General features: G+C 44.2%; 1 protein-coding gene across 6 annotated transcripts in view; it reads right to left on the reverse strand.

The window, feature by feature from the left end:
• ssbp2 (single-stranded DNA binding protein 2) overlaps positions 1-13,465 on the reverse strand; it is a 590,624-nt gene that overhangs the window by 415,340 nt on the left and 161,819 nt on the right. For all 6 annotated transcript variants that reach the window (XM_041185704.1, XM_041185705.1, XM_041185703.1 and 3 more), the window contains exons 2-3: positions 1,465-1,537; positions 417-478 (exon numbers count right to left, since the gene is read on the reverse strand). In XM_041185704.1, the coding sequence (XP_041041638.1) occupies positions 417-478; positions 1,465-1,537 (135 nt within the window). The remainder of the gene's footprint in view (positions 1-416; positions 479-1,464; positions 1,538-13,465) is intronic.

The following is a 13,465-nucleotide window of genomic DNA, read 5'->3' on the forward strand; positions in this document are numbered from 1 at the left end:
CAAGAATCCGCACATCAAAGTGGAATTTCTACATTTGTATCATGTATGAAAACAGATGGGCATTTTTAATATCAAAGCAAAATACCTTGGATGCTGGAAATCTGAAATAAAAGCACAAAATGCTAGAAATACTCAGCAAGTCTGGCAGCATCTGAAGAAGAATCATATTCGACTCAAAACATTAACTCTATTTCCCTCTTCACAGGTGTTGCCAGACCTGCTGAATATTTCCAGCACCTTCTGTTTTTACTTGGGGTATTTTCAAAACAGCAATGAGACATTCGGCACATGAAGTTAATTATTGAATAATCACAATGTATGCTAAAATCGTTTAATAATATCCAGCTCTATATATGATATCAAAGTCCTGGAAGGAACATATGAGATATATTTATTTATTATTAAAATAAACTTACCACCACCACGAATGTAAGAATCCTGGTGGTTCTCCTAATGTAATGTTTTTCTCCCATCGTATCTAAAAGATAAATTGAGATCACACCATTGTATCTACAGATGTACTCCATGTTTACAACAAGAACTTTGTATAGCACTTTTAACGTAATAAACATCTCAAGGCACTTCACAGGACCACTGGAAGCAAATTTTGACACCGAGCCACACAGGGAGATATTCTGTCAGATGATCAAAAGCTTGGTCACAAAGGTAAGTTTTAATAAGTGTCTTAAAAACAAAAGCAGAGTAGAGAGGCAGAGAGGTACACGGAGCGAATCCCAGAGCACTGGGCCGAGGCAACTGAAAGCACAGCCACTAATGGTGGACCAATTATAATCGAATGCACAAGAGGCCAGAATTAGAGATAATTAAAACTAACAAAAAAAATAAATAATATAATATCCAAAATATATCCACCCACCCTACAATCACTAACTTAAAAATGTGATTTTATACCACACTGACATGTTGGATGTGAATCCAGGTTTCTTGTAAATTTATGGTCTTTCTTCATCATAATATACCATTTAACCAGTACACATTTGTGTACTTCAATTTAAGTCAGAATTTAAACATACATCTCCTGAAATTTAAAATTGGCTCCCAAAAGCAACTGGATGCAAAGTCAAGTCTCCTCTTTCAGATTATCCTGTGTATATAACAGCACAGTTGCCAGTTTGCAACAGCATTGCATGGTGTGAGGTCTCTGCATTGATTTAGGGAGAAAGTTCCATGTGAAGTAATCAAAACTGAATCGTATCTGAACATAGGATATTAGGAATGTTGCAAATGTCTACCTAATCCCACAAGAGTTTACAATTATTCTAACTTATTTTCACAGCTATAAATAACATGCATACTATGTTATTGAAAATGTATGCAAAGTGGAAATCCTATTTAAGGTATATTTGAACCAGTTTATTGCACAAAGTAGAATCTGCAAGTCCACAGACTGAAAATTCATAACAAACAGAACCAAAAATACGTTAAGCTTAAAGTAAGGCTCACCTCTGATAAAAATGTTTGTGCTGATTTTTGTGCTCCTACATGGAGTAGATATTCATATACATACAGTGCTAACCTGAAATGTAAACACAAATGGTTTCAGTGTTTTACCAATTTTGAATAAATAAAAGTTTCAACTTAAAACTATTCACAACCATATATGGCATGTTTCAGCCATCTCAGTCATGGTATTACATTAATGTATGAACATTAAAAAAAGTTAAGACATTTTAAAGTTTTTTTTAACAAAATATAATGGCAGTCAGCAGTAAAACATTGATCGTGTTAATGCCAAGGTTTTATAAAATTTTGATGCCTTGAATATAGTAATCCTTCTGAGTTAATGGATACAATTTTCACCAAAACTGAATAGAAATTATAATTTTTATGTTAAATTCCAATATTTTTTTTCAATTTTGATGCAATTAGTGTCCATGTGCAACAAGTTCATTTACAAATTGAATAAAAAGTTGAGGGAAAGCTATCAAGAAATTATAGCACTTGAAACCATCACCAAGAAAATATTCTAAAAAAGAAAAGCCAAGCATTCCCCTGAAGTGTTATAAACTGGACTTATCCACAACATAGCAGATTGCATTCAGAAAGTGCCAGTTTTTATTGATGGTGCATTATCATTGAAACAGAAACTTAGTGAAAATGCGATAGACACCTTTCAATTTTATTTGGTGATGGTGCCCTGTAATATGAAATTTTCAATCTAAGGATATTTTCTTTAAAAAAACAGCACATTTTTATACCATGAATTTACTGCATGTAATGCTCCTGTTCTGTGATAAGAGGGAACAAGAATGCCACTGTTAGGTCACTAAATTCTGGCACATGTGTAATAACTATAGAAGAAGGCCTTCTCTATCTGATCCTCATTTCCAGCAAAACAATATAGACCATGTTAGATGATTTGACTTAATCTCAGACGCCGATCAATCAAACTTATTCTATAATGTTGATTTCATTGTGGACTGTTTCAGCAAACAAACAAATTCCAAAACCAAGTTATTTCACCAAGAGCCAGGAATGTACTGGATGATGGTATGGAAAGCAAAACACAAACAAATAAACACACATACACTATCCTCAGCTTTTTGGGTCTCCCTTTACCAAACCCCTTGTTGCACTTCAACTATGGCATCAGGTAGACATTCATTTTCAGACCCTGGCTAATTTCAATCTATGAACACACGGATTAGGAGTAGGAGTAGGCCACTCAGCCCCTCGAGCCTACTCCACCATTCAAAAAGATCACAGCTGATCTGATTGCAACCTCAACTCCACATTCTCACCTACCCTCGCTTCTCAAGAATCTATCTCTGCCTTAAAAATATTCAAAAACTCTGCTTCCACCACCATTAGAGTTGGAGAGTTCCAAAAACTCACGGCCCTCTGAGAGAAAAAAAATCTCATCTCCGTCTTAAATGGACAACCCCTTACTTTTAAAACAGTGAACCCTAGTTCTAGATTATCCCACAAGAGGCACCATCCTTTCCACATTCATCCCGTCAAGACCCCTCAGAATCAGAGTCTAATCTAGATTATCAATTCTTTGCATCCAGAGAAGTAGTTCTTGATATCAGTCCTAAATATACTTTAAAAATTTGATTCTGCATTCCTTAGCTCCACTCCCACAATTAATTTAATGTAATATTCCAGGCTACCTTTTTCTATATAATTAGCAACTTCAGGAACATTGGACACAAGGGCAGGAGCAGGCCATTGGCCCTTCGAGCCCACTCCGCCATTCGATAATATCATGGCTGATCTGAGTGTCGTCTCAACTCCACTTTCCTGTCTGCCCCCCATAACCCTCGACTTCATTGTCTATCAAAAATCTATCTAACACAGCTTAGAATAAATACAATGACTCAGCCTCTACTGCTTTCTGATGAAGAGAATCCCACAGGCTGATGACCCGCAAAGGAAGAATTTTTTCTCATCTCCATTTTAAAGGGACACCTCATATTCTTAAACTGCTCCCCGAGTTCTAGACTCTCCTGCAAAAGAGGGGACATTCATCCTTGCAAGTCCCCACAGGACCTTATATGTTTCGATAAGATCACCTCTCATTCTTCCAAACTCCAACGGGTATAGACCCAACCGGTTCAACCTTTCTTCATAAGATCAGCCCTTGATCCCAGGAATGAGTCATGAGAACTTGTTCTGAACTGCTTCTAACACAAATATATCCTTTTTCAAAAAAGGAGACTAAAACTGTACTTTAAGTCTCACCAAGGCCCTTTACAACTGCAGTAAAACTTCCCTACATTTATATTCCATTTCCCTTGCAATAAACACTAACATTCAATTCGCCTTCCTAATCACTTGCTGTACCTACATACTAACATTCTGTTATTCACGATCCCTTTCTGCCACCAAGTTCCGCAATCTCTCTCAACATTTAAATAACATACTGCTTTTCTATTCTACTTGCCAAAGTGGACAAGTTCGCATTTTCCCACATTATACTCCATCTGCCAAGTTTTGGCCGACTCACTTATATCACTTTGTAGACTCTTTCCCTCCTCTTAGCAACTTATTTTCCTACCTAACTTGGTGTTATCGGCAAATTTAGCTACCATATATTCGGTCTCATCATGGGACAAATGGCCTCCTGTGTTGTATGGTTCTATGATTCTCTAATTGATATTGCACAACTTTTTTTATTCATTCATGGCATGTGGGCTACGCTGGCTAGGCCAGAATTTCTTGCCCATCCCTAGTTGCCCATGAGAAGGTGGTGATGAGCTGCCTTCTTGAATGGCTGCAGTCCATGTGGTGTAGGTACACCCACAGTGCAGTTAGGAAGGGAGCTCAGGATTTTCACCCAGCGATAGTGAAGGGACGGTGATATATTTCCAAGTCAGGATGGTGAGTGACTTGGAGGGGAAATTCCAGGTGATGGTTTTCCCATTTATCTGCTGCCCTTGTCCTTCTAGATGGTAGTGGTCTTGGGTTTCAAAGGTGCTGTCTAAGGAGCCTTGGTGAATTTCTGCAGTGCATCTTGTAGCTGCTACTACTGTGTGTCGGTGGTGGAGGGCGTGAATGTGTGTGTAAATCAAGTGGACTGCTTTGTCCCGGATAATGATAAGTTTCTTGAATGTTGTGGGAGCTGCACTCATCCAGACAAGTGGGCAGTATTCCATCACACTACCGACTTGTGCCTTGTAGATGGTGGACAAACTTTGTAGAGTCAGGAGGTGAGTTACTTGTCACAGGTTGCCTAGCCTCTGACTTGCTGTTCAGTTTCTGGTCAATGGTAACCCCCGGGATAGCGGGGGAATTCAGTGATGGTAATACCATTGAATGTCAAGGGACGATGGTTAGATTTTCTCTTGTTGGAGATTGTCATTGCCTGGCACTTGTGTGGCACGAATGTTACTTGCCACTTGTCAGTCCAAGCCTGGATATTCTCCAGGTCTTGCTGCATTTGGACATGGACTGCTTCAGTACCTGAGGAGTCACGAATGGTGCTGAACATCATGCAATCATCAGTGAACATCCCCATTTCTGGCCTTATGATGGAAGGAAGGTCATTGATGAAGCAGCTGAAGATTGTTGGGCCAAGGACACTATCCTGAGGAACTCCTGCAGTGATTTCCTACAGCTGAGATGACTGATCTAGAACAACCATAACCATCTTCCTTTGTGCTAGATATGACTCCAACCAGTGGAGAGCTTCCCCCCTGATTCACATTGACTTCAGTTTTGCTAGGGCTCCTTGATGCCACACTCGGTCAAATGCTGCCTTGATGTCAAGGGCAGTCACTCTCAGCTCACCTCGGGAGTTCAGCTCTTTTGTCCATGTATGAACCAAGGCTGTAACGAGGCTGGGAGCTGAGTGGCCCTGGTGGAACACAAACTGAGTGTCCATGAGCAAGTTATTGCTAAACAAGTGCCGCCTGACAGCACTGTTGATGACCCAGTCCATTACTTTACTGATGATTGAGAGTAGGCTGATGGGGTAGTAATTGGCCAGGATGCATTTGTCCTGCTTTTTTTTGTGTAGAGGACATAACTGGGCAATTTTCCATATAGCTGGGTAGATGCCAGTGTTGTAGCCATACTGGAATAATTTGGCTAGGGGCAGGGCAAGTTCTGGAGCACAAGTCTTCAGTACTATTGCTGGAATATTGTCAGGCCCCATAGCCTTGGCAATATCCAGTGCCTTCAGCCATTCCTTGATATCATGTGGAGTGAATCAAATTGGCTGAAGACTGGCAACTGTCTTGCTGGGGACCTCCAGAGGAGGCCAAGATGGATCAGCCGCTTGGCACTTCTGACTGAAGATTGTTGTAAATGCTTCAGCCTTGTCTTTTGTATGATATGCTGGGCTCCCCCATCAGTGAGGATGGGGACATTTATGGAGCCTCCTCCAGTGAGCTGTTTAATTGTCTACCACCATACACGACTGGATGTGTCAGGACTGCAGAGCTTAGATCTGATCCGTTGGTTGTGGGATCGCTTAGCTCTGTCTATCACTTGCTGCTTATGCTGTTGGGCATGCAAGTAGTCCTGCATTGTAGCTTCACCAGGCTGATACCTCATTTTTAAATATGCTGGATGCTGCTCCTGGCATGCCATCCTGCACTCTTCATTGAACCAGGATTGGTCCCCTGGCTTGATGGTAATGGTAGAGCGGGGATATGCTGGGCATGAAGTTACAGATTGTGTTTGACGACAATTCTGCTGCTGCTGATCACCCGCAGTGCCTCATGGATGCCCTGTATTGAGTTGCTAGATCTGTTCGAAATCTATCCCATTTATCACGGTGGTAGTGCCACACAACACGATGGAGGGTATCCTCAATGTGAAGGTGGAATTTCGTCTCCACGACTGCGCCATGGTCATTCTTACCAATTCTGTCGTGGACAGAGGATTCTGCGGCAGGCAGGTTGGTAAGGCTGAGGTCAAGTATGTTTTTCCCTCTTGTTGGTTCCCTCACCAACTGCCGCAGACCCAGTCTAGCAACTATGTCCTTTAGGACTCGGCCAGCTCAGTCAGTAGTGGTGCTACCGAGCCAGTCTTGGGTGATGGACATTGAAATCCCCCACCCAGCGTACATTCTGTGCTCTTACCACCCCCAATGCTTCTTCCAAGTGATGCTTGACATGGAGGAACACTGATTCATCAGCTGAGGGAGGATGGTATGTGGTAATCAGGATATTTCCTTGTCCATGTTTGACCTGATGCCATGAGACTTCATGGGGTCCAGAGTCACTGTTGAGGACTCCCAGGGCAAATCCCTTCTGACCGTATACCACGGTGCCACCACCTCTGCTGGGTATGTCCTGTCCCACTGAAAGGACTGGTGATGGTGGTGTCTGGGACATCATCTGTAAGGTATGATTCCATTAGGATGACTCGCTCAGGCTGTTGCTTGACTTTGTGACTAGCCCCCAGATGTTAGTAAAGAGGACTTTGCAGGGCCATTGTCATTTCTGATGCCCAGGTCGATGCCAGGTGGTGCATCTGGTTTCAGTCTTTTTTTGAATCAACCATTCTCTGGTCACATGTAGGCCAGGCCAGGTAAGGATGACAGATTACCCTCCCTAAAGGGCAGTAGTGAACCAGATAGGTTTTCACAACAATCATTAGGCTTTTAATTTCAGATTTTTATTTAATCCAAATTCCACCATCTGATGAACACCGGAGCATTACTCTGGGTCATTGTATTACTAGTCCAGCGACAATATCACCACACCATCGCCTCCCCATGATCAGTTTTACTCCTGATAATCAATTTCATTAAGTTACATGAAAGGCACAATGAAAAGGACTATAGTTTCTATTTGCTTCATCACCCTTTTTGAATATGAGATCTACATGACCCAGTTTTTTATCTGCTAGTACTACTTCAACATCAAATAACTCCCTCACATTGAATATCAGTGCCTCACAAATCTCCTCGCTCGTCTCTCTCAGCCCTTTGGGATGAATGCCATCTAACCCAGGGACTGATTTTTTAAAGGGCTTTTAACTCTTTTCACAGCTTTCATCTTATTACTAAGTTTAACTTATTATTTTTACTTGAGATATCTTTGATGAAGGCAGGATGCTTATGATATCCCCTGTGATTATTTGGAGGAAATAGTCATTCAGAGTATGTACTATGTTTTGCTTGCTCTCTGCTTCCAGGCCGTTTTCACTTTTTATGATTTTAATCTCTTCATTGACTGCTCCATTGCTGTTATGATATTGAAATTTTTTGTATTGTTATTGCTCAGTTTTGGCAGCTATGTCTTTTTGCAAATCTCTGTTGAATGATTGAGGGTCACATTTCTTTAGATTGAGCGTGTTCCTTTTGGGAATGAATTTATCCTGCATGCTCAGCATTTTACCTTTAGAGGTATTTATGTATCTCATAATGAAGTGTTCTAAACCAGTCATGCTCCATAACAGTTAATATTTTTCTCAAAATATTTTCTGAACTCCAGTAGAATTGCTTCCACAGGTTTTAGTACAAACAGGGTGGAATTGTACAAAGTTTACAATTTATACAAAGCCGTCTCCATTTCACATCAATTAAGGCATAAGGACAAGAGTAACGCATGAATATAAATGAGTACAGCATAGTAAGTAGCAGAATTCTGGATGAGTTAAGAGTTTGTGTAACACCTGCTTGCAAGGCCACAGAGAACACATTAAAACAGTTGATCATAGTGATAATAAACGTGCAGACTAAAATTTTAGTTGAGCTGAAGGTGAAGTTGGGTCACTTATAGGTAATCATTCAGAGATGAACAATGGTAGTTTAATGATGAACTGAACCTTGGGATTTAGGTCCCTGAGTGAGCAGCATTTGAGGCTACACAGCATTAATTTCATCCTAAGTGATCAAACAGAAACAGGGGTGGATCAAAGTGTTCAGTCAAAAATTTCTGCCAAGAATCAAACATGGCTTCAGTCTTGCTTATGGTTCGGAGAACCTCAAACATAATATTGAGGTTCAAATTACCTATTACCTAAAGAATCTTGAATAATATCCCCCCCCTCCCTGATTTCTCTTCTCCAGAGTAAACAATCCCAGACTTTTGAATTTCTGCTCATAGCTTCGATGTTGAGAACTCAGTGTTGGTAGCATTATCTTGCACTGCCTCCAATGCCTGAATGTCTTTTTATGGTGCTGTAAAGAGAACTATACACTCTAGAAATTGAAAACATAATAAGAGTAGTCAGCAGGGATTTCTAAAGGGAAGATCATGCTTGGACAACCTTCCTGATTTCTTTGAAGAAGTAACCAAAATAGTAGATAAGGATTATGCAGCTGGAGTAATATACTTGGATTTTCAACAGACTTTCAATAACAGCATAATTCATGACTAATGTCAGAATCAGAAAAGAGGTTGAAGAACAGATAGCAAGCTGGCTACAAAACAGAAAACAGAGGGCAGGATTTTCAAAGGCCAATGAGGGTGGGACTGTAGTCTGACAGGCCCAAACTTGACACTGCTGGCTGGCATGCAGGTTTTTAAAAAATCATTCACGGGATGTAGGCTTCACTGGCTGGGCCAGTAGTTATTGCCCATCCCTAGTTACCCTTGAGAAGGTGGTGGTGAGCTGCCTTCTTGAACCGCTGCAGTCCATGTGGTGTAAGTACATCCACAGTGCAGTTTGGAAGGGAGTTCCAGGATTTTGACCCAGCGACAATGAAGGAACGGTGATATATTTCCAAGTCAGGTTGGTGAATGGCTTGGAGGGAAAATTCCAGGTGATGGTGTTCCTATCTATCTGCTGCCCTTGTCTTTCTAGATGGTAGTGGTTGTGGGTTTGGAAGGTGCTGTCAAAGGAGCCTTGGTGAATTCCTGTAGTGCATCTTTTAGATAGTACACACTGCTGCTACTGTGCGTCAGTGGTGGAGGGAGTGAATGTTTATGGATAAGGTGCCAATCAAGTGAACTGCTTTGTCCTGGATGCTGTCAAACTTCTTGAGTGTTATGGAAGCTGCACTCATCCAGGCAAGTGGGGAGTATTCCATCGCATTCCTGATTTGTGCCTCGTAGATGATGGGCAGGCTTTGGGGAGTCAGGAGGTGGGTTACTCATCGCACGATTCCTAGCCTCTGACCTGCTCTTGTAGCCACATTATTTAAATGGCAATTCCAGCTCAGTTTCTGGTCAATGGTAAACCCCATGATGTTGATAATGGGGGATTCAGTGATGGTAATGCCACTGAATATCAAGGGGTGAAGAGACTTGTATGTTAGTATTTTGGGATTCATGCATGAGGACTCTCAAATCCCTTTGTGCTGCAGCTTTCTGCAATCTTTCCCCATTTAAATAATATTCAGCTCCTCTATTCTTCCTGCCAAAGCGCACAACCTCACATTTTCCCACATTATATTCCATCTGCCAAGTTTTTGCCCAAACACTTAACCTGTCTATGTTCCTCTGTAGACTCTGTGTCATCCTCACCACTTGCCTTCCCACTTACGTTTGTGTCAACCGCAAACTTGGCGATAGTACATTCACTTCCCTCATCTAAGTCATTAATGTATATTGTAAATAATTGTGGTTCCAGCACTGACCCCTGTTGCACTCCACTAGTTACAGGTTGCCATCCTGAAAATGCCCCCCTTATCCCAGCTCTCTGTCTCCTATCCTCAATCCATGCTAACATACTATCCCCAGCACCATGGGTTCTTATCTTATTAAGGAGCCTTAAGTGTGGTATCTTATTGAACGCCTTTTGGAAATTCAAATATATTACATCTACTGGTTCCCCTTTATCTATCCTGCTTTTACCTCCTCAAAGAATTCCAATAAATTTGTCAGGCATGATTTCCCCTTCATGAAGCCATGCTGACTCTATTTGATTATGTTATGCATTTCTAAATGCTCTGCTATTACATCCTTTATAATAAACTCTAACATTTTCCCAATGACGGATGTTAAGCTAATTGGCCTATACTGAGCTGTTTTTTGACCCCTACCTTTTTGAATAAGGGTGTTACATTGGCAGTTTTCCAAGCTTCTGGGACTTTTCCAGAGTCTAAGGATTGTTGGAAGATTACTACCAGTGCATCCACTAATGTGTAGCTACTTCCTTCGGTATTCTAGGATGCAAGCTATCAGGTCCAGGGGACTTATCGGCCTTTAGCCCCATTAATTTCCCTAGTACTTTCTCTCAAGTGATAGTTATTGGGCAGAATTTTCTGCCTATCGGGCGGGTGTAGCGGGAGCAGGCGCGGATCTGATCGCTGCCCGTGATCAGGTCCATGCCGCCATTTTACACATGCATGCCAATTAAGGCCAGCCCAGCATGAATCGCGGCTCCCGAGGACAGCAGCAGTGGGCGGGTGGCGGTGGGTCTGCAATGAGCGCTGGGTCCCATGGTCACCCGGCGACCTGTTTTAAAAATCTGCTTCAGCCTTTCAAAGGCTGCGAATCACAGCCAGTGGAAGGGCTCCCCAAAGCACTGCTGGTGAGCGGGCCAGGCAGGAGGGTAGGGCAGAAGGGCACTGTGCCCCTCATTTTTCGAATGATTGCCTTGCTGCCCTCCTCAAGGAGGTGGCAGCAAGGCAGGAGGTCCTCGTACCCCAGGACAGGAGGAGGAGGCCCCCCCCACATGACCGAACGTGCCTTGGAGGAGATGGCGGAGGTGGTGAGCTCCATCGCCATGGTGCGAAGCACCTGGATCTAGTGCCACAAGTGCTTCAACTTCTTGCAGTCAGGAAGGGTAAGTACCATGTTGACATTGGCCACTTAACCCAACAGGTAGACTTTTCCCCCCTAGCGGCCTCACCCCCAAGCCTGATTGCAGTGACGGGATTGAATCATTGACGGCATGTGTCCTGCGTTGGGTGGGCCAGCAGATATTGCCATGCCTAGATCACCCTGAGAGGGTGGTGAAGAGATGGGTTCTGCACCCGCAGCAGCATGTCTACGCTCAGCTCCACATTACTGTTTTGGGGACAACCTGGAGAAGCTGCGCCGAGCGGAGAGCTGGAACTCCAGGACGTCAAAGTCAGGGTGATGACATGATGAGAGGGGTGCTTCAGGATGGCGTGGCCTGATCGATCTGCTGTCCTATGCGTTCCACGTGCTTGCGCCTCCTTGCTATGGAAGGTTACACCGTGTGGTGCCAAATGTGATGTAGGCAGCACTTGGCCGGTGGGTGGGGGGGTAACAGGCTTAGCATCTTTGTGTGAGTGTTTGGCAGCAGCAGGGTGAGGAGGCACTGGAACCCTACAATGTCCCACTCTGGTTGGGGTGGGCCAGCTGCAAAGAGAATCCAGGTACAAGTAGCACTAATCAATGTTCTTCCCTCCTTTTCAGAAGAATGAACATAATGCTGCCGAATGGATGATGACTGGTGGAGGGCCGGCCCAGGTGGCGATGCTTACCCGGTTCGAGCAGGAAGCCCGAGATCTGGAGAGGCGCCATGCACCCAGGTCTACTGGTGTCGGTGAGGTTGGGGTGCCACGGGCAGGTATGTTTGCCCAGCACTGAGTTCACCATTGTTCTCCCAGCAGCCATGGCAGTACTGAATGTTCAGTGATTGAAATTTGCAACATGGCTTTACCATTGCTTATGGAAGGGTGAGCACATAATGATCCAGGGGACAGGGATGCACATTGACATTGTCTCCACGTTAACTAATCAAATGTCCTTGTTCTTCCTTTCAGCATCTGCGGAGCAGGGCCGGGAGGAGCAGCAGCAGGGGCCCCCTTTCACACCTGCGGGGCCTGAAGTCTTGGATTCACCAGTGTCACACTATCTCTGCCAGTCAGGCACCAGCGCAGATACTAGCACCTCGGTGAGAATTAGATCATCGGCTAGTATCCCGGGGCACAGTGGTGAGGGCACTTCACAATCGCTAGAGGAGCTGGCGGAGACAGAGAGTGCCTTGGAGTTGGAGGACTGCAGGGGACCAGGCACATGCTCAGTCAGTGGCTGATGATGTGCCTCTGGTGTCACCCGCAAAGCAGCAAGTGCAGGAAATGCAGGATGTGAGGGAGCATCCGGTGGAGATACATGAGGCTATGCTTGGCTTGGTCTCTGAGGCGGAGAAGTCTACGCGGACTATCACTGATGCAATGAGCCTCATGGCTGAGCGCCATGCCTCCTCCATTGGAGAGAGTGGCGATTCTCGTGGAGAGGGTCCTCCAGGAGACCAATCAGGGCTTCCTGGGGATGCGCTCGGACCAACAAGCCTTTACATCAGCATTGACCTCAGCTGGTCAGTGCCAGTGTGGGAGATGGTCTGTGCACCAAGTTTCCCAGCTCAGTGCCCATCCATCCACGGTGAGCAGGGAAGTCCGAACCGACCTACATCTGTGCAGCAGCTGCCTGTTGTTTCTGCGGGCTCCTCTCAGGGTGCCCTGGATGAGGGCGGCAGCTCCTCCGCCCCTCTGCCACCAACCATTGCATCCAATGAGGCTGCGACGACTGGGGAGATGCCAGCTGTGAAAGTGGCAGCTCCCTCCCAGGCGGAGCCAGCACAGGCTCCAAGGGCCAGAGGATGGCCACCAAGGTCATCGAGGCCAACAGGACAGCAGAGTCAGCATGCTGTCTCAGATGCCACTCCCAGCGAGAGGGCAGCACCAATGTGTAGCACCCGAAAGCGTAAACATAAGGCATCTTAGGCACACCATGGGTTTATCACTGGTGCTTTGCGTTGGCCTGCAATTAGGTATTTATGAGTTGGTATGATGTTTAACACCTTTGTTATTTTGTTTTCTTAAGCTCCTTTTGTTTTACCATTAAATTCAGACATGTCACCAAGGCTGAGGGTGCCTCTTTTCTTCTGCAGGTGGATGGTTACCAATAATGTTATGAGTGTTTTGTGGGAAATGCAGCTTTATTGACAAGGCCCTTAGTTAATGTTCCTATTAAGGCCGACTTAGCACCCAGGAATCAAGTATGAAGCCTGCAGCCCAGGCTTGTGTTCGAGGTCCATATGTGGTGTGCTAGCTGAACGTTCATTGGATTAAAGCCTCCCGGGTGTCCCTGCCTCCCTGGAGTATGTCAGGGTCAGCGTCTACCCCCTC

The sequence above is a fragment of the Carcharodon carcharias genome, chromosome 4, assembly GCF_017639515.1.
Source record: "Carcharodon carcharias isolate sCarCar2 chromosome 4, sCarCar2.pri, whole genome shotgun sequence".
Lineage (NCBI taxonomy): Eukaryota > Metazoa > Chordata > Chondrichthyes > Lamniformes > Lamnidae > Carcharodon > Carcharodon carcharias.